General features: G+C 45.8%; 2 protein-coding genes across 2 annotated transcripts; one reads left to right on the top strand and one right to left on the bottom strand.

Annotated features, from left to right (window-relative positions):
* The first annotated feature begins 8,923 nt into the window (after positions 1-8,923).
* Positions 8,924-9,937, top strand: LOC142007672 (olfactory receptor 51A7-like). The gene has a single exon (XM_074984360.1). It carries the CDS (start codon positions 8,924-8,926, stop codon positions 9,935-9,937), a length of 1,014 nt encoding a protein of 337 aa, XP_074840461.1.
* A 6,588-nt stretch (positions 9,938-16,525) lies between these two features.
* LOC142007673 (olfactory receptor 51G2-like) lies at positions 16,526-17,455 on the bottom strand. Its single transcript, XM_074984361.1, has one exon. The coding sequence runs from the start codon at positions 17,453-17,455 to the stop codon at positions 16,526-16,528; it is 930 nt and encodes a 309-aa protein (XP_074840462.1).
* Between the last annotated feature and the right edge of the window lie 4,499 nt (positions 17,456-21,954).

A 21,954-nucleotide genomic window follows, 5' to 3' on the forward strand; every position in this document is an offset into this window, starting at 1 on the left:
ATCACAATTTAAACCATGTGTTAATGTGCCGAATTTGAATATAAAAGCCAGCTCAGCTGCTTCTCTTTCCAGAACGGTGCGATAATTCTTCTTCGGTAACACGTATACCTTGAGGTCATTGACAGAATGCCCCATTCCATTAAAATGTTGACTAACTGGTTTGTGGATCTGGAGTGTCTTGATGTCTGTTTTGGCCCATTAACCCTTTGTCTAAGGGAGTTAGAAGTCTGTTCAATATACAAAGCATCTGGGCATTGTTGGCACTTGATGGCGTATATGATGTTAATAGAGGAGCATGAGAAAGTGCCCGTGATTCTGTGAGTAACCTGGTTAGGTCCAGTGATGGTATTTCCAGAGAAGGTATGTGGACAAAGCTGGCAGCGGGCTTTGTTGCAGGGAAAGGTTCCAGGACTGGTTTTCCTGGGATATAGACTGTGGCTGTTAGTGAGGATCCTCATGAGGTTCAGAGGTTGTCTGTAGGAGAGAACAGGCATGTCACCCAGGGCCTTCTGGAGTGTAGCATCCTGATTAAGGATAGGTTGTAGGTCTTTAATAATTTTTTGCAGTGGTCTGAGTTGGGGGCAGTAGGTGATGACCAATGGTGTTCTGTTCTTGGCTCTTTTGGGACGATTTTGGAGTAGCTGATCTCTGGGTATTCATCTGGCCCTGTCAATTTGTTTTTTTACTTCTCCTGGTGGGTAATTCAGGTTTATGAATACTTGGTAAAGTTCTTGTAGTTTTTGGTCTCTGTCAGTTGGATCAGAACAAATGTGATTGTACCTAAGAGCTTGACTGTGAACAATGGATCTAGTCACATGTGCAGGATGGAAACTAGAAGGGTGTAGATAAGTTTCGCGATCAGTAGGTTTTCGGTACAGTGTCGTACTGATCAGGCCATCCTTGATTAGTACTGTAGTGTCCAGGAAATGTATCTCTTGCATGTTGTAATTGAGGCATAAGTCGATGGTGGGGTGTAGATTGTTAAAATCTCTGTGGAATTCTTCTAGAGCCTCTGTACCATGGGTCCAAATCATAAAGATGTCATTAATGTATCTTAAGTAGAGGAGTGGTAATAGGGGACGAGAGCTGAGGAATCGTTGTTCCAGGTCAGCCATAAATATATTAGCATATTGCGGGGCTATGTGGGTGCCCATAGCAGTTCCACTAATCTGGAGGTATAAATTGTCCCCAAATCAGAAATGACTGTGTGTGAGAACAAAGTTACAGAGGTCAGATGCCAGATTGGCTGTGGTGGCATCAGGGATGGTATTCATGATTGCTTGTAATCCGTCTTTATGTGGAATATTAGTGTACAGAGCCTCTACATCCATTGTGGCAAGGATGGCATTACAGGAACTTTTCCGATGTTTTGTAATTTCCTCAGGAAGTCGGTGGTATCTCGGATATAGCTGGGAGCGTTGGTGGCATAGGATTTGAGGAGGGAGTCCACGTAACTGGATAGTCTGGTGGTAAGGGTGCCAATACCTGAAATGATAGGGTGTCCAGGGTTTCCAGGTTTGTGGATTTTGGGAAGTAAATAGAATAATCCAGGCTGCGGCTCAGATGGTGCGTCTGAGTGAATGAGGTCCCGAGTAGCAGCAGGGAGTTCCTTCAGTAGTTGTTGTAATTTTCTTTGGAGTTCCAAAGTGGGATCACCGGAGAGAGGTATTAAAGACCTACAACTTATTCTTAATCAGGATGCTACACTCCAGAAGGCCCAGGGTGACATGCCTGTTCTCTCCTACAGACAACCTCCCAACCTCATGAGGATCCTCACTGACAGCCACAGTCTATACCCCAGGAACACTAGTCCTGGAACCTTTCCCTGCAACAAAGCCCGCTGCCAGCTTTGTCCACATATCTTCTCTGGAAATACCATCACTGGACCTAACCAGGTTACTCACAGAATCACGGGCACTTTCTCATGCTCCTCTACTAACATCATATACACCATCATGTGCCAACAATGCCCAGATACTTTGTATATTGGTCAAACTTCTAACTCCCTTAGACAAAGGGTCAGCACAAAACAGACATCAAAACACTCCAGATCCACAAACCAATTAGTCAACATTTTAATGGAATGGGGCATTCTGTCAATGACCTCAAGGTATACGTGTTACTGAAGAAGAATTATCGCACCGTTCTGGAAAGAGAAGCAGCTGAGCTGGCTTTTATATTCAAATTCGGCACATTAACACATGGTTTAAATCGTGTTGAGAACTTTCTGAGTCACTATAGGGGCTCGTCTGCATTCTTGGCTCAATCTAATTCTTGACCCTCCCCCCCACCCCTCCACAGTCTGATTTGCTCACCTTGATTATCTTTTTCTGATTTGTCCTCCTTGCTTACTGTTTTTGGTTTTCTGTGTCTTAAATATTGAGTCTGTTCTGGTCTGGCTATGGTCTGAAGAAGTGGGTCTGTCCCACGAAAGGTCACCTAATAAACTATTTTGCTAGTCCTTCATGTTTACTGTGACCACATCTCCCTGTCCCAAATACGGGCCCATCCTGTCAAAAACGGGACAGATGGTCACCCCATTTCAAGTTACTAGCGTGTCGTAGCTGGGAAGCATGGTTTGAGTTTCAGGTTAAGGCAAAGAACCGAGACATCATCGTGATCCAGGCTTGGTTCTGTACGAAGGGCAGGAGGAACTCACTACTACTTATGTATTGCTGGCATTCGAGTCCAAGTTGTAGGACCTGCTCCCATAGTGGTTGCATGGAGGTGTTGTAAAACCCGAGAGAGGGTATTCAGACTTGTGGAACTCCACCAGGGAGGGGTCTTGAGATGGAGGTGCAGTTTCACATCACTGCTAATTGTGTGTGACCTTCTAAGAAGGATTCAAACCACTTTAATGAATCCCACCACATTCTCACTGCCTTTATTGTGAGACAGCAGTATCTCATTGCCAAAAGGGTTAAGAAGTGCAATGACGTCTAGAAGGCTGAGGGTGGCTGTCTGCGCTCTGTCCTTTGACAGGAGAATACCATCAATACTTGCCTACAAAGCAGGTAAACTGGGTAGCAGTTGATAGAAAGGAGAGGTTATGAAGTACAGAAAAAGGATAAGGGAAGCAAAGCACCAAGAAACAAATCCACGGTTAGCAGGGATTAGGAAAATAAGAAGATTTTTCAGTATATTAGAAAGAAAGGAAATACACAGAGTGGTACAAATATTTAATAGGTGGAGATGGTAACATTATTATTAGGGATGCAAAAAAGACAAACATATCTAATAAGCCTCTCTGTGCTGTATTTGGAAAGAAGCAGGATGATGCATTCATATCTCATGAACTTTTCAGGCCACTGGTAACTATAAAGGATGGTAAACAGCACTTGTAGGGAATCCATATTTTAAAATCTTCATTCCCAGATATCTCATAGTGAAGGAGTCCTCAAAGGGTTGTCTGAGGAGACCTGTGCTGCCTAGATCTCAGCATGGACATGTCCATGGAGAGCCTTCCAACAGCAGGCAGGAATGGGGATTTGAATGATTCAGGAAGTTTCTTAAGCATCTAACTCCCACTGATTTTGGCCTCTGGTGGTCTGGCTGATTGCCTGGAGACAGAAGACTATTTGCACATGAGATTCTCAGCTGTGATCCCTCCTGCTGGGATCAGGAGTTGGGCAGTGCTTTATTTTCAGAGACCCAAGGGAGATGTGCCAGACCCAAACCCCAGATCTCTGTTCTATCTGATTCAGAGCTGGAGCTGTTCCACTTCATAGAAATTCCCTGGAACAGGGATTTGAATCTAGGTCTCCCACATTCCAGGTCAATATATGCCATGGTGTTGTTACTCATTTCCCTTTAAGGGGTGAGGGTGGGGGGCATTACATCCCCAGGACTGCATCCCCGGGGCGGTCTCCAGGCTTGGGGCTGCATTGCCCTGTTGCCATGGTCAGTGATACAACCCTTGACATCAGAGCAGTGTAGCCTAGTGGCCACAGACAATGAGACAGCAGCGTGCTCTAAGGTCCAGAGTCAAATAAATGGCCCCTGATGCCCAGAGTCAAACTAGTAGTCAGCTGGGCCATGAACATCAGGCGTCTGGTAGGTTGGATATTGGGAACTGCATCTTCCCGCAACATAATGTCCCAACCAAGGGTCCTGTCAGTAGCACTTTCCACCAAGAAGGCACCACTCTGTACAGAGTCCTACCTCTGTACTCCATTTGGAGGATGAAACATTTTGCAAAGTCCAACTGGTGTAAGCCTATCTACCACATCAATCACTCTTACAGGGCTTGGAAAGCTGCCTGGAAGTCTTCTGATGAGTGGACTTTTTATGGGTCAATGTTTCTTTTCATGTTTGTCAGTGCTGAGGTGAGTGTGGCAAAGTTAGGTACAAAATACAGGTAGCATCTAACCGGCCCTAAGAATTGCTTCATCCGCCTTTTCATCATAGAAATGGAGTTGTTCATACGAATCATAGTATTGGAAGAGCCTCCAAGAGGTCATCTAATCAATCCCCTGCACTCACGGCAGGATCAAGTCCATCTGGACAATCCCTAATGAGTGCTTTTCTATTCTGTTGTTAAAAATCTCAAGTGATGGAGATTCCACAACCTCCCTAGGCAATTTATTCCAGTGCTTAACCACCCTAACAGGTAGGAATTTTACTACTATCCCACCTACAACTCTTGTTCTGCAATGTAAACCCACAACTTCTTTTATCCTCTGTGGTTCAAGGAGAATATTTTTTCTCCCTCCTTCTTCTAATAAGCTTTTAGGTACTTGATAAGTCATGTCCTCTCTCAGTCTTCTCTTTTCCAGAATAAACAAAACTTTCTTTTGTCTTGCATCATCAGTCATGTTTTCTAAGCAGATATTCTTTTGTACTGATCTTCGCTCAACTTTTTCCAGTTTGTTCACATCTTTCCTGAAATGGGGCACCCAGAATTGGACCCAGTACTCCCTGTTCACAGTAGCTACTTGTTAATTGGTGGGAACCTACCCTGCCCACTATGGTGGATTCCAGCCCAGGGACCCCATAAATAGCTGTTGTCTGCTCCTTGGGCTACTTTCCCATGGCCCCACACTGTCCTTGCCTTTACAAGTGGGCTTTGTTTCAATAAAGTCCTTCCAGCACCCAGTGCAGGCTTCTACAACTGTTCCCATCAGTCAAGCCTGGGTCTTCAGCAGCCAACCCTTTGCCTCATTCCTGCCTGCGATAAGCTCCCAACAGTGAGCTGTCCATGGTAGTGGTGCTTTCTCAGCCAGGCGTCTGACAAAGTGGGTCTTTGCCCAGAAAAGCTTATGCTCCAAAATATCTGGTAATCTGTAAGGTGCCACAGGATTTTTTTTTTTTCTGTTTCATCTGGACAGGCACCCGGACTTCACTCCTCAAGATCCAAAGAGAAATTGGCTGGCTCTGGTCCAGCAATTTTGGCTCTGGGTTTCCAGGTTCTTTCTCAGGATATTTTTTGTTCTACTACCTGACTCTGGGAGGAGAGGTTTGCTTGCTCAAGCCCTGGGAGCAGTTTTCACTCAGGTCCCTCATCCTTTACAATAATTTCCCCTTTGTGTGAATTCTGTTTCCAGTTTCTGTCTGATTCTGTAGCTCCCAGCGAGAGCCTTTCGCTCAGCCTCGCTGGACCTTGCTTTTAACTGTGGATGTCCCCAGTTCAAAGGCTTGCTGCACTTGCAGTTCCAATCCTGGCTGAACCATGGGTCTGAGAAAACATGTGAAAAAAAAACCAGGTGAAGCGGAAAAGGAAACACAGGGTTGGGGAGCTAAGACCACAGCCCAGAAAACTTTGGTTTGGCTTTAGAAATGGGCAGATGTTTATGTGGGAGATTAGTTTTTCCAATGGAGGAGATTGCAAGAGTGGAGACTGGAGAAGAACATGGGGAAATAGGCACACCAGAAGGACTCAGGAACCTCTCAAGGACCCTCCCATTTCTATGATTTGATTCAAGCCCATTTTAACATATTTTATGCTTTCGGAAAATCCCTGCTTGTCAGTGGCTTTTTATAGTAGGGGTTGTGAGTTTGATCCTTATTCGAGCCTCAAATGTATTTCATGATTACAGCTTTCAAGTACCTAGGATCAGGTTAGGTAAACATCTTTCAGGGATGATTTGGACAGTTCTTGGTCATGCCGTGAGGGTAGGGGACTGGACTTGATCACCCCGTGAGGTTCTTTCCAGTTCTGTGATTGGATGTGTGCATAGCAGCGCAAACAGATGTGGCTTCCCTGGTTATGGTTTAATAGTTTTGGGTCAGATCCTTATCTGGCAGTGCAAATGGACCAGAGCCTTAGCTGGTGTAAGTCAGTTTTGCACCACTGATGTCAATGGGCCAGATCTTCAACTCGGGTAAATCTGGGCAGTTCCAATGAGGTCCATGAAGCCGTGCTGATCACAACTAGCTATGGACCTGGTGCTTGGTTTGCAGCACATATAGGGTTAATGAACACACACAATGCTTTGTTCCCCGAAGATCAGCAACACCTGGGGAGTTTTGAGAGTACGAATATAAGCAGTGCCACCGGAAGAGCTGTCAGGCACGGCATGCTATGTGTGAAAGCCCTGCAGCATATCACACCTGTCTGGTAAAGAGCTGCCTTGTTTCCACCTCTCTGCTCAGGCCTGAATTTGGTGAGTGTGTTGATTCCTTCAGAGCAATACATGGCGTCGGACCTTGATCTGGGTTACATGGGCATACGTCTGGCATTGTTTTCCCGGGTTGACTCCAGATTAGTACTAGCGTGACGGGGGGGAGTGGCTTCTCCAGAGTAATCCAGTCTTGCAGAATTCTGAGAGAGAGGCCAATGCTATTGATTCATCAGCCTCCAGGTGTAGCCTGAGGATTCATTAATGCAGTAATATATCAAAGGGGAGTTCACACACTCAGAGGCTGGAAAGGAAATGTTCCCTATATCGGTAGCATGATAATACTCTACACAAGCCTTCTCCTCAGAGTTTTACCCTGAGTGGATTCCCCCATTAGTGTCCCATTCCTCTGCAAGCACACACAGAGTCCACAACATGCCATGTGTACACATCTGCCAGGTCAGGAGTATATTCTGCTTTCATCGAAAAATGAAAGTATGCCATGATCACTCACACCTAGTCTCATATGCACTTAGAATGGTCTAATATCCAACAGGGTGAGATCTGTGTTTATTACTGAGGATAAGCTGGTCTGACTTCCTGCCAATGCCAACCATAGAATTTCACACCGTTACTCCTACAAGGTTCGGACAGGGGAGTTTATAGCTGTGGATGCCAACACACTGGACTGAATGTACAACAGAGTATGATTTAATTCTTAGGGTAAAGGCTAAAAAGGCCTTTTAAGTCCTCCCCTCTGTCCTCCTCTCTAGCACAAATCATTCCTGTTCTGCAAATGCCTATTTATGGATCCCAATAGCTCATAATACGTACTTGGCTAAAAACACCTTCCAGAAGGTGTGCCGGTTTGGTCTAGAAAATTTGCCACTTCACTTTGCCGTTTGTTCCAATGATGAATCTCCATTTCATTTCAAAAATTGGGAATCGTTCCTGATTTCAGCTTGTCTGACTTCAGCTTCCAGCTTTGGGTTCTTGTTCTGTATTTCTCTGCCAGGTTAAAAGTCCTGTAGCACCCGTCTTTTTCTCCCCATAAAGGTCATTACACATTGTAATCTTGTCACCTGTCCTTCTCCTTTTCCTTAAGCTGAACAGACTTAGCTCTTTAAGTTGCCCACAAAGCATCTTCTCTCTCCCTCAAACCATTTGTTTTCAGCACCCTCTCTAATTTCCCAACATCCTTTTTAAAATGAGGACCCCAGAGCTGGATGCAGCCCCAGAGGGTCAGTCCCACTGACCCTACATAGGGGTTAAATTCCCTCCCTGACCCTGTTGGTGCATGTGATCATCACATCAGCACTTTGCCTCATAGCTTCCCTCCGGTAGCTTGTGTTGAGATGCTTGTCCACTATGTCCCCGTAATCCCTTTCAGAGTCACAGCTTCCCAGGGTACAGCCCTGCACCCTGCCCTTACTCAGCAGGGCTGCCACACCCTGGTACGAGTTGCACCTCTCTAGTCCCACACCCTTGGGAGCCGACTAGAGCCAAATGAGAGAATTTGGCAGACCACAGGAGGTCACCAAAATCTGGCAGCATTACCAGCACTTCCACTGCTTACTGGGCTCTAACGACACATTTAGGGTTAAATTAGAGCTAAATAACAGCACAGAACACTGAGAGTCAGGAGTGGTGGCTGTGAACAATTTTTGTAGGACCACCGGATACTTGGCCACATCTCTGACAAGCGGTCACCTGGTTAAGGAAAGTCATGCTGGACTATGGATGTTGCTGGATGAGGGAGTGCCAGATGAGAGAGGTTCAACCTGTACTAAATGTCTATTTTTGCTTGTGGCTAATGACAGGAGCAGGAGACAGGAGATTTGTTAATTGACACTCATAGCTGTCACATATTAGTACTCCTGGATGATGTCTTGTTCCTGACAAGCCACGAAGGAGACTGCTCGCCTGTGACTGGGCTGGTTTTAGCTGCATCAGAAGAAGTAGCAAGTGATGCGCAGAATGCAAAACCTCATACGACTAATCCCCGTCACAGATTGTGAGGGTCTCAGAGCTAGTCTGAGCTTGACAAGACACTGTTCCAAGAGGGAAGTTCAGGGGAAGGAAAAGTTACTCTACTGTCATGCCATGGACTGGACTAGATGTCCCCTCCTCATCCATATTACTCTCTGTAGGTAGATTTTTGTTTGTTACAAGATTTTTTTTTTTGCACTCCTGTAATAGAGAACCCCAAATTCATACCCTGCAGCAACTGCTTTGGAATCAGTGGAATTAAACCTGGGAAGATTTATCCTGTGTTGTGAACAGGTTCTGTAGCTCAGAGTTATGGCTTTACTACCAGCTTTGCTTCTCGTTTTAGGAAACGACATCTACATCCCGAACCCGTCACCATGGCCACCTTCAATCACACCTCAGCCAGTCCTGATGTCTTCCTCCTGACGGGCATCCCAGGACTGGAAGAAGCACACAGCTGGCTCTCCATCCCTTTGTGCGCCATTTATATTGCAGCAATCCTAGGGAACTGCACCATCCTGTTCATTATACGGACAGAGCCGAGTCTCCACCAGCCCATGTACTATTTCCTGAGCATGCTGGCTCTCACTGACTTGGGCCTGTCAGCTTCCACGCTGCCCACAATGCTCAGTATCTTCCTCTTCAGTTCCAGAGAGGTGAATGTGGATGCTTGCTTCGCCCAGCTGTACTTCATCCACACATTCTCCGTCATGGAGTCAGCTGTGCTGCTGGTCATGGCCTTTGACCGACTTATGGCCATCCACCAGCCACTGCGCTATGCCTCTATCTTAACCAATGCCACTGTTGCCAGGATAGGGCTGTCATTGGTAGGGAGGAGCGTGTTCATGGTGATGCCGACATCCGTTCTCCTCCGGCGGCTGCGGTACTGTCTTCCCAACATCCTCTCCCACTCCTTCTGCCTGCACCAGGATGTCATGAAGCTGGCCTGCTCTGACAGGAGAATCAACAGCATCTATGGTTTGTTTGTGGTCATCACCACAATGGGCCTAGATGCTCTGCTCATCGTCCTGTCCTACATCATGATCATAGTGACTGTGTTGAGCATCGCCTCTAAAGAGGAGCGCCTCAAAGCTCTGAACACCTGTGTCTCCCACATCTGTGCTGTCCTGACCTTCTACATCCCGATGATTGGCATCTCTATGCTCCACCGTTTTCAGGAACATGCCTCTCCCCTCATCCCAGTCCTCATGGCTGATGTCTATGTGCTGGTCCCACCAGTGATGAACCCCATCGTGTACAGCGTGAAGACGCAGCAGATCCGCAGGAGGATCGTCCGGAGATTCCAGGGGAAGATGATCCCACATAAAAGCAGGTTGAGGGGTCTTGTTCCCATGGGCCCTGCACCTGTCTCATCATTCATACCTGCCTAAAATACAATGCATCCCTTTGGCTTTGGTAGTGTTTGCACCCACTTTGAGCAGACTTAAAAGATGACATGAGGAGCAAAGTGTGGCAGAGTCAGGCCCATCATCCAGTGAGATTATCTATCTTATCCAAATAAGGAAACAAAGTGAGACTTTCTCATATGCTCACCACTGGGTGGTTGCTGCTGGTGGTAGGTGGAACGCAGCTGCTATGCTTTTCACACCATCCAGCACTGTCGACTACTGTTATCTCTGGAGTACTTGCTATGATGCTGGCCTGCCACTTCCTCTTACCTCAAACACTTGTGCAGAATTTCTGAGTGTGGGTAACCAGCTGAAAAAGGCATCTCACCAAGGATGCCTGCATGTGACCCATTAGCTTGAGCACTGGACAAGACCTGAATTCTAAGCCCTACTCTGTCACTGGCCTGTTGCATGACCTTGGCTGAGTCTTCACACCCCTGTGCCTCAGTTTATCCCTCAGTAAAATGGAGGGACTGATGTCATTTGTAAATTATTTTGAGACACACTGATTATACACTCAGAATCATAGAACACTAGAACTGGAAGGGACCTCAAGAAGTCATCAAGTCCAGTTAACGGCCCTCTTGCTAGGACCAAACACCATCTAGATCATCCTCGATAGGTGTCTATCTAACCCGCTCTCAAATATCTCCAGAAATGAAGATTCCACAGCCTCCTTACGTAACTTATTCCAGTGTTTAACCACCCTGACAGTTAGGAAGCTTTTCCTAATGTCTAATCTCAACCTCCCTTGCTACAGTTTAACCCCACTGCTCCTTCTCCTATCCTCAGAGGCCAAGGAGAACAAATTTTCTCTCTCCTCTTGAAAACCACTAATGCCCCCTCTCTGTCTTCTGTTTTCTAAACTAAACAAGCCCAAGTCTTTCAGTCTGCCCTCAGAGCTCATGTTCTCTAGAACTTTAATCATTCTTGTTGCTTTTCCCTGTACCTTCTACAATTTCTCTACATCCTTCTTAAAATGTGATGCACAGAACTGGACACAATACTCCAACGGAGGCCTAATGAGTGCTGAGTAGAGTGGAAGAATGACTTCTCGTGTCTTGCTTACAATACTCCTGTTAACACATCCCAGAAACATGTTTTTTTTTTTTTGTAACAACATCACATGAGCTAAACATGTTGACTCATGTTTAGCTTGTCCACTATGACCCCAAAATCCCTTTCCACAGTACTCCTTCCTAGAGTGTCGCTTCCCATTCTATATGTATGAAGCTGATTGTTTCTCCTTCTGTGGATTATTTCGCATTTTTCCTAGTTAAACTTCATCCTGTTTACCTCAGACCATTTCTCCAGTTTGTCCAGATCATTCTGAATTCTGAGCCTATCCTTCCAAGCAGTTGCAACCCCTCCCAGCTTGGCATCATCTGCAAACTTAATAAGCGTACTTTCTATGCCAATATCTAAATCATTGATAAACACATTGAACAGAACTAGTCCCCAAACAGATCCTTGTGGAACCCCATGTTTATGCCCTTCTAGCATGAATACAAACCATTAATAACTACTCCCCTAGAAAGGTTACCCAGCCAGTTATTCACCCACCTTATCGTGGCCCCATCTAAGTTGTATTTGCTTAGTTCTTGACAATGAGTACTATACAAGTGTTATTACTAAACTCTGGGTGAGTGATGTCTGTATTGCCAGCTGCGGGGTGCCACTCAATTCCTTTAGGCCTGCCTACTGCACCAGATACCTATACCTCTGAGTGCCTATTTTAAGCTGTGAGCACTCAGGGATCATGTTCTGCTCTTTTTCCTACAAACGTCCAGGTGAAGGCCAGAGACTGATCAATAACACGGGTCTGGCCTTGACTCATCAAAGCCCTCCTGCCTCAGCACAGGTTCTTCTCCTTGGTCTCACTCATGGAGCCAGTGCAAAACACCCCTCAGGTATTAACCAAGAACTACCTCCGTCTCCTGGGCTATATGGTGACAGGCACGGCTGTAATAGCTCATGAGAGGCTTCACAAGCAGTGCTTCCATACGTGCTTCACCTCAGTCTGTACAGGAAACAGAGACAGACTATACACACCTCTGTCACTGTCCACCAAGGTCAAAAACTCCCTGGGCTAATGGGAAAACCCAGCACATGGTTGCCAAAATGTCCCCTTTTCACAGACTTCCCATTGTTACGTCTCACCACCAACACATAGCTCATCGAATGGGGAGCACATCTAAACAGCCCTCCAACACAGGGTAAATGTTCATCCATGGAGATGTCCTCCACTTCAGCTGCCTCAAACCACTTCAACGGCCTCAAACTCAAAGAAGTGAAGGATGCCTGTGCCCATTTCTTCTGGCTGCTCAGGGGAACTCACAAGAGATTCTTACCTGACAACAGAGCACACCTGTATTACATGAATGGACAGAGTGGGGCCGGGGCACCCTCCCTCTGCAGAAACCAGTACATGTCCCACAGCATCACACTGCCAGTGGCCTCCCTTTTGGGACACAAAACTCAATAACAGACTGTCTCAGCTGCAACTTCTTTTGGGTCCAGAACTCACTGCATTTCTCCGTGCCCATCCAGCGGTGAAATGACACCAGAGCCTTTCAGGTAGCAGCTGGATTGGGAGGGCCTGTGCCGGGGGAAAGTCATAGAATCGTAGAATTCTAAGGCTGGAAGGGACCTCAGGAGGTCATCTAGTCCAGCCCCCTGCCTAAAGCAGTATCAACCCCACCTAAATTATCCCAGCCAGGACCATGTCAAGCCGGCACTTAAAAGACTCTAAGGGATGGAGATTCCACCACCTCTCTTGGTAATGCATTCAAAAGTTTCACCATACTTAACCACACTACCTTGTAACCAACATGGGCACAATGGGATCTGGATTCTGTCAAGGTAGAGTTCACCTTTAAGGAAGCTGGGCGCAGCCTCACCCCAGGTGGTGGAAAGGACAGGCCAGGTCTCTGGTGCCAGCAATAGTCAGTGCAGGGCTGCACTGTGTAAGCCCATGGCTCAGTGATAGGGAAGAGATGAAGCATGGCTGGGGGGCTGGGCGAGCTGCTCTGGTGAGCACTCTGGGGAGTCTAAGAACAGAACGGCCACACTGTGTCAGATCAAATGTTCATCTAGCTCATCATCCTGTCTGCCAGCAGAGGCCAATGCACACCTGGAGAGAGTGAATGGAACAGGTAGTCCATTAAAGTGATACCTCTGCTGTTATCTATTTCCAGCCTATGACAGACAGACGCTAGGGACACCATCCTACCCACACTGACTAATAGCCATTGATGGACCTAAACTTCATGAATTTATCTAGGGGGGTTTTTTTAATTTTTTTTTTGTTCTTTATTTTTTTTTAACCAGTTAAAGTCTTGGTCTTCACAGCATCCTCTGGCAAAAAGTTCCACAGGCCAACTGTGAGCTGAGTGAAGAAAAACTTCCCTTTGTTAGTTTTAAACCTGCTACCCCTCAATTTCATTTGGTGACCCCTAGTTGTTTTGTAGGAGTACAAGTAAATAACTTGCCCTTAAAAGCAATGAGAAGTTCTGTGGCACCTGAGAGGCTAACAGATTTTTTGGAGCATAATCTTTTGTGGGCAAAGACCCATGATACACCTGATGAAGTGGGTCTGTGCCCACGAAAGCTTATGCTCCAAAAATCTGTTAGTCTGTAAGGTGCCACAGGACTTCTCACTGTTTCTGAGGCTACAGACTAACACAGCTACCCCTCTGAAAATTGTCCTTATTCACTTTTTCCACACTTGCCATGATTTTATGGACCTCTATCCCATCCCCACTTAGTCTTCTTTTTTCTAAGCTGAAATTCACCAGTCTTTTTAATCATTCTGCGTATGGCTCCTGTTCCAAAACCTTCATTATTTCTGTTGCCTCTTTCTGAACCTTTTCCAGTGCTGAGATATCTTTTTTGAGATGAGGTGACCACGTGTGAATGCAACAGTCAAGACGTGGGCATACCAGAGATATATACAGAGGAAATACGTTGTTCTCCGTCTTATTCTTTATCCCTTTTCTTAATGATTCCTGGCACTCTGTTTGCACTTTTGATGGCTGCACTACATTGAGTGGATGTTTTCAGTGAACTTTCCACAATGGATCCAAGAGCTCTTCCTTCAGTGGTTATAGCTAAATTAGTCCCCATCATTTTGGGGACTAGACCACTCTCGCAGTGAGGAGCGGGGGAGAGGGGCTAGGCGGGAGCCCAGTCTAGGTGAGCAGAACAGACCATGGGGAGGGGTTGTCCATGGAAAGGTTTCATAGGAGACCATTAAGGAAATAGGGATGGTAAGAGCTGGGGAGCTAAGGGTAGGAACCCCAACTGTGCACAATGGGAGCAGGGAGACCTGCAGTAGCGGGGGGCATTTGCTGTCTGCGCTGCGACCATACAAGGTGGAAAAGGTTTATCTGAAGACAGGGAGGATGGGAAGCCATGATCCAGGGTGATGGAGCAGCAACAGCAAGTGGAGGATGTGATAGGGACTCTCCAGAGATGGGAGTAGAACCCCAGTCAGGATGAGGTGGTGATGGCAAAAGGTACCCCATCTGCTGTGTACCTCAAGCCCACATTGCTAGGGCTAGGCCCCACACAGCTCCTGGGGCTTGAGTGTCCTGAACCAGCTGGCCTCAGAGGCTGGTTCCTAGATAACAGCCCCTGGATGAAGGCCACATGTGCCCCTTAGTCAGTAAATCAGGGAAGAGCCTGAGCCCACTGAGGAGACACAAGAGTTTCTATGGGCTCAACAGAGTCCCACCTAACCCCCAAGCTGGGCAAGGACCCAGGGCAGGGGGCTTCCTCAAAGGCACCTTCCTCACTTCAGTGATACAGGGGAACTCCTGGGGTGGCCACTCACACAACCCCTGAGAACAATCTGCTTTATGCCCCAGCTCAGAGCTCCTGACACCACCATCTTATGCCTCATGGCACAGTGGAACACTCATTGGCTGTGCATTTGAGTGCCAGCTTTCACTTTAAGTCTTGATCACTGGCCCAGAAATAAGGCCATACATCTGGCTGCCCTGACTAAGGCACATGTGGGCACCATGGATGTAGAGAAAAGGAGCTGAACTGTAACCACTGGCCTGGGGTACTTCGGCAAATATTCCTCTCCATTGCTATAGATACTTCAGCCAACTGAGCAGCCTGGCTGTAGTAGGAAGGCAGCCTTAGGCCTATCGCTCCTTGTTTAGCCTCACTTGGTACTGGCATCTTCCCTGCCCCCCCAACAGTGCCAGAGGCTTTCCCTTTGCACTGTAGTCGGGCCCAAAGGAGGAACTGTAGAGGAGTAACAAGAATGATTAAAGGTGTAGAGAACATCAACTCTGAGGGAAGAATGAAAGAACTGGGCTTAGTTTTTTTTAGAAAACAGAAGACTGAGAGGGGACAGGATAGTGGTTTACAAATACCTAAAAGAGGGTTACAAGGAGGAAGAAAAGTTTAATAAAAGACTTCATAATATGCAAATTCTATTAAAGAAGGGCATATTATAGAAGATTTCAATAAACAGGTAACTATTAATAAGCATAATTTACAATTAAGAACAAGGTACCAATGCTGGAAATGACATTTTATTATGGAGTCTTCATTTTCAAAACCATGATTAAAGGTGAATCAAGTTTCCTCTTAGAGCAAGGATTCATCTTCTGTATGCATTGAAAACATAAGGTTTCCTCTGCCTAAATAATATCACTTAATCTCTGACTACAGACCAAGTGTCCAGAGGATATACAAGTCAATCTGCTGTTTTGTTTAAATGTTTTATAGGTATTTTGTTGTAAACTTCTAAGAGAAAAAAAGAATCATTAAAGTGTTAATATCTCCTTTTGGTATCTGAACCAACAGACTATGGTAAGGGAATATTGGAGACAGGATCTAAATTTTAGCAGATACCACCTAATTTGATCATATTGCTGAACCTCTAATAAAAAATAGATAAACACTGAAAAATACAATTACTGTCCACTTCTGATTCTCTTACAATATAGATGCACAACTCAAAATGTATTTACTTACCAAATATTTCAATACTTACTAATATGGTTGTAGCCAACCAGGCTCGGGTTCCCCAGAGACGAGGCTGCACCCAGAAGGTGAGTGCTATATTTGGTTTAATGAAAGCGCGTGACACCCGCGGCGGGAGCCCCGGAGACGCCTCAGTCACCCGTGGGGGAAAACCCGACGCTCCGGAGCTTTGCTCGGGGAGAGGCTCTGTAACAGGCCTCCTAACACTAACTGATAAAGCTGAGCTCATTAACATAAAATTGCCTAAAATTGCCTATGCATTTCTTATCACTATCTCTTCTGGCCTACTGCCAGCGTAGCCTTGAAATCTTGGCAAGCCCGGCTTGTTCTGCAGCTGTTCCCATGGCAGTTTGCAGCTTTCACCTTGCACAGACTGGTCTGTTTAGATTCTCCTGAGGGTTCACAGAGGGGTTGATCTGCTCTCATGAGACCATTACAAACTCTTCTCGCACCCTACAATGGTCTTACATGTTTCTAGTTTTATCAGCCTGATGGATTCTTAACCATTGCTGGCTCAGGGTCACCGAAGCTTTAGGATATGATGAAAAATCCAACTCAGTGCCCCATTCAGAGCCTGTTAGTCGAACAGTTTTGAAAGATCTTCATGACCTGTTTACGAATCTTTTTGGTTTTTATGCAGTACACAATGGGGTTTAACACAGGGGGAAGAAGGAGGTGGAGGTAAGTACCAAGAATCTGACTTAAAGGAAGCGCATTTTTCATGAACCTGTGTATCATAGACAAACTGATCAGTGGGATGTAGAACAGGAGGGTGACACAGATGTGGGAGACACAGGTGTTCAGAGCCTTGAGACGCTCATGCCAGGATGCGATACCCATCACAGTACTAAGGATCAGGATGTAAGATAATACAATGAGCACTGAGTCTAATACAAGTGTAGAAAGAACAGTAAACAAACCAAGTATGTTATGGGGCGTAGTGTCTGCACAGGCCACCTTCATCACATCTGGATGCAAACAATAGGAATAAGAGAGAGTTTGAACTCTGCTGTACGGCAACCTTTTGAGAAGAATGACAGCTGGGATATGCAGACCACTGCCCCTGATTACTGAAGCCAGACCTATTTTTCCTATTCTTGAACTGGTTAAAATTGAGGCATATCTCAGTGGATGTCGAATTGCAACAAAGCGATCAAATGCCATGGCCAGTAGAACAGACGATTCCATGACGGAGAATGTGTGAATAAAGTAAAGTTGGGCCAGACAGACATCCATGCCAATTTCTCTGTTGTTAAACAGGAAGACGCTGATCACTGTCGGCATGGTGGAAGCAGATAAACCAAGATCGGTGACAGACAACATAGAAAGGAACAAGTACATGGGCTGATGGAGGTTCTTCTGGGTCTTTACCACAAATAGAATCAGACCATTTCCTAAAATTGCAGTGAGGTAAAGGAAACAGAAAGGGATGGAGATCCAGGAGCTATCAGAAGTGAGCCCGGGGATGCCAGCCAGGAGGAATGTTGCAGGACTCATGTCAGTTTCATTGCAGGTTGGCATGATGCCCTGGTGAGGTTTTAAACCACATTCCCTGCAAGAAAAACAATGTGAAGAAAAAAGTGACCTCCTGACAGAAAATATGTCCCTTTCTTCCATTGCTCTGCAGACCCGTTGGTACTGTGGCAGTGTGCTGTAAGAGAGTTACCCATGAAATGTTACATGGTGAACAGATGATGTTACTAACACCCACCTTCCGTCTCTTTGGAGCTCGCCTTCCACTCTTTCTTACTGAACTAGATTTTGTGGTCTCCCCCAACGAAAGCACAGATAACAGATGCAATTAAAGGGTACATCATCTAGGGAATAAACACTTTAGAAGGGAACAAAAAGTTGAGGAAGTATGGATTGGATACATGGACTGTAAGATGGATAGAATGTTGGATAGATGGTCAGGCCCAAAGGGTAGTGAGTAATGGCTCTATCCACTTGGCAGTTGGTTTCAGGTGGAGTTTCCCAAGGATCTGTTCTAGGGACGGTATTGTTCAACATCTTTATTAATGACCCCTATGAGGGGATGAATTGCACCCTCAGCAAATTTGCAGATGACACGAAGCTAGGGAGACAGGTAGATATGTTGGAGGGAAGGGATAGGGGCCAGAGGCTGTGTCTACACGTGCCCCAAACTTCGAAATGGCCATGCAAATGGCCATTTCGAAGTTTACTAATGAAGCGCTGAAATGCATATTCAGCGCTTCATTAGAATGCGGGCGGCAGCCGCGCTTCGAATTTGACGCTCCTTGCCGCCGCGCGGCGCGTCCAGACGGGGCTCCTTTTCGAAAGGACGCCGCCTACTTCGAAGTCCCCTTATTCCCATGAGCTCATATGCATTTCAGCGCTTCATTAGTAAACTTCATTAGTAAACATTAGTAAACATTTGCATGGCCATTTCGAAGTTTGGGGCACGTGTAGACACAGCCAGAGTGACCTAGATAAATTGGAGGATTTTGCCAAAACAAATCTGATGAAGTTCAACAAGGAGAAGTGCAGGTTCCTGCACCTGGGACAGAAGAATCTCAAACATTGTTACAGGCTGGGGACTGACTGGCCATGTAGCAGTGCCACAGAAAGGAACCTAGGCTGTGTCTACACTGAGCCATAGTGCCAGCAGATTAACATAAAAGAGCAGTTTCAAAAATGTAAATAGCTGATTGTTTGCATATTTGTGCAGCTAATTTGCATAGTCACACAAGAGCTCCCTGACGGCAGAAAACAAGCAGTGTAGGTGTGGTTCTGCTGGCAAAATCCCCCTAGCTGGCAGCCCCTTATGCCCGGAAAAAAATCAGGGCTAAGTGGCTGCCAACAAAGGGGTGTTTTGCCAGCAGAACCACACCTACACTGCTTGTTTTCTGCCAGCTCCAGCCTCTGCCACGGGGCAGACTTGCACAAATATGGAAATGAACAGCCATTTGTATTTTCAAGAACACTCATTTTCATCAAGCTGCCGGTAGTAGGGCTCAGTGTGTACGCAACCCTGGGGATTAAAGTGGATGAGAGGCCAAATATAAGTCAACCGTGTTTCCTTGTAGCCAAGAAGTATAATAGCATATCAGGGTGCATTAGGAGAAGAATTTCCAGCAGATCTAGAGAAGTTACTATTCCCTTCTATTTGGCACTGGTGAATCCTAGTGCTCAAGGGACCTCAGAAGGTCATTGACTCCAGCTCGCTGTCAAATGTAGGATCAGTCCTAGCTAAATCATCCCTGCCAGGACTTTGTGAAGCTGAGACTTAGAAAGCTCTATGGATGGAGATTTCATCACCTCCCTTGGTAACACATTCCAGTGCTTCACCACACTCCTAATAAAATATTATCTAATATCCATCCTTCATCTCACACTCTTTAACTTGAGAACATTCCTCCTCGTTCTGTTATCCGACACAGCTGAGCAAAGTCTCTCTCCATCCTCTCTGACGTCCCCCTTCAGGAAGTTGAAGGCTTCTATAAAAACATCCCTTATTCTTCTCTTCTACAAACTAATTAAACCCAAATCCCTCAGCTTCTCCTCCTGGGTCATGTGCTCCAGCCCCCTAATCTTTGTTTGTTTGTTTGTTTGTTTGTTTTTGCCCTCCGCTGGACCCTCTCCAGTGCATACACATCCTTTCTATAGTTGGGGGCCCAGAACTGGACGCAATACTCTGGATGTGTCCTCCGCAGTGCCAAATAGAGGGGAATAATAATTTCTCTAGATCTGCTCAAAATGCTTCTCCTAATGCACCCCAATATTCCATTAGCCTTCTTGGCTACAAGGGCACACTGTTGGCTCCTATCCAGCCTCTCATCCCTTTGTAAGCGCCCAGTCCTTTTCTGCTGCACTGCTACATAGCCAGTCAGTCCACATCCTATAAAAATGCTGGGAATTCTTTCATCCTAAGTGCAGGACTCTGCACTTGTCTTTTTTAAAACTCATCAGATTTCTTTTAGCTCAATCCTCCAATTTATCTAGGCCTCCCTGAACTCTGTCCATACATTCCAACATATCTACCTGTCCCCCCCAGCTTAATGTCACCTGCAGATTTGCTGAGGGTGCAATCCATCCCCTCATTGGGGTAATTAATAAAGATGTTGAACAATACTGGCTCTAGAAGTGATCCTTGGGGCACGCCACTTGAAAATGAATGCCAACCAGACATCAAAGCATTGATCACTACCCATTGGGCCCGACTATCACGCCAGATTTCTATGTACCTTGCAGCCCATTTATCCAGTCCATACTTCCTTAATTTATGGGCAAAAATATGGTGGGAGCCTGTATCAGTAAGTTAGATAAAGTCACTAGATATCACATACATTGTTCTCTTTGTTTAAGAGCATACTCCAAGATGGAGATGGTCACTTGAGGAGGTCACCTCTCCAAGTCAGCTATAGCTGCACGCTGGACTGCAAGTTTACAGACAAGATGCCCAGATGTGGGTTGCCACCCATTAGAGGCCTTTTGTCTGCTAGGTACTGCTATTCCCTGGCAAGCCGTACTCTCACAATAGGGTAGCCATGCCTCCTGCTGAGATCTTCGGAGAGGCAAACATTTAACACACAAATATGTAGGCAATACTTTGAAGTCCAACTACAGACATGACAAAAAAGGCATCGTGGAGCACTTTAAAGATTAACAAAATAATTGATTAGGTGATGTTAGTCTTCTGTTAGTCTCTAAAGTGCTCCACGACTGCTGTTTTGTCTTGATAGAATACAGACTAACACGGCTATCTCTCTGTCACTACAGACATGCCACTGTACACAAACAGAATGTGCAGCATATTACAGCACTGAAAACAGCAGGTTACAAAAATGATTTTCTTCAAAGCATCTCCAAGTTATGCATATTTATATTATTAACCTACTTTCCATAAAGCATCAGGTGGGGAGAGGGTGTCACAGGTTCCTTGATTAAAAACCTTTGTGCAACTCACAGATCCCAGCTAAGTTGTAAAACTCCATTGCTTATAATTTCCTGTTCCCATATAGACCGTTGTGTTCATGTTTCTCAGAGTGCTTTCCTAAAAAGCCCAAGTGCCAATGAGTGATTCAAAGTGATTGACGCTCAGAAGGAGAATGACATAGATCCTAATTTCACCAAGGGTCAACTAAAGCAAAGAACTGGTAAGCAGCTTGTACAAGAGCATGCAAGAGATCAATGACAGAACTCAGGGCTTCTGAGTCTCTGCTGAGTGGCCCTTCACTAGACCTCACCCTCTCCTTGAGATGGAACTTGGAATCTGAAGACTTGTATGAAGCCAAATTGTTAAAATGGATCTGAATGAAGACACTGGATCAGCCAAAAAAAAATTGGCCAGTAGAACAAAGATTCTGTCTGCATCCAGATCTGAGACTTTTAGCTTGGGGTACCGTAAAAAAAATAATGGCTCAGCAATATTAAAATCCTGCAAGTGGAGAACAATTATGCTTATTGTGAGTGGTCATATGGCTGAGAAGTGTCCATGAAAATGGCTCAGTGATGACTTCCAGTGACTTCCCCGAAAGCACACAAGGTGGCTGTCAAAGAACAGGAAACAAAATCCAGCTCGGCTCTGTTGGAGCAATAAACACCAGCTTTTACCTTCTGTTCTACGTGATGTTATGTTTGGAGGGGGGGCCATAAAGAGAAAAGGAACCACAGAAGCCTAAGGGACAACAGTTGTGTGCCATCTTCACTCCATATGCATCCTTTGTGCACACTGGGAGAAATCCATCACAGTGGCACATGGAGTATGCACCAACCACATGCTGCCTGCAACCTGGACTTCTGCCATGTCCAGTTTACTGTGACAAGCCCTGTCCTCCTTTCTGTGCATGACTCTAGGGACATCAACTAGCCAAAGTGACCATTACCAAGACAAAACCCTCACTGGCACTCAGTTTTGTTGGAGCAAAGTCAAAAAGCTCAAATGTCACACTTGGGGGACACTGACAGCTAGACACCTTGGGAGGTCATATACACTAAGCAAGCACCATGCCTTGGAAGCTGCAGGAGGCTCAGGA

Source organism: Carettochelys insculpta, chromosome 1 (genome assembly GCF_033958435.1).
Source record: "Carettochelys insculpta isolate YL-2023 chromosome 1, ASM3395843v1, whole genome shotgun sequence".
NCBI lineage: Eukaryota > Metazoa > Chordata > Testudines > Carettochelyidae > Carettochelys > Carettochelys insculpta.

Coding starts and splice junctions, on each gene's coding strand:
- LOC142007672 (XM_074984360.1), top strand. CDS start 8,924: ATGGCCACCTTCAATCACACCTCAGCCAGTCCTGATGTCTTCCTCCTG.
- LOC142007673 (XM_074984361.1), bottom strand. CDS start 17,455: ATGAGTCCTGCAACATTCCTCCTGGCTGGCATCCCCGGGCTCACTTCT.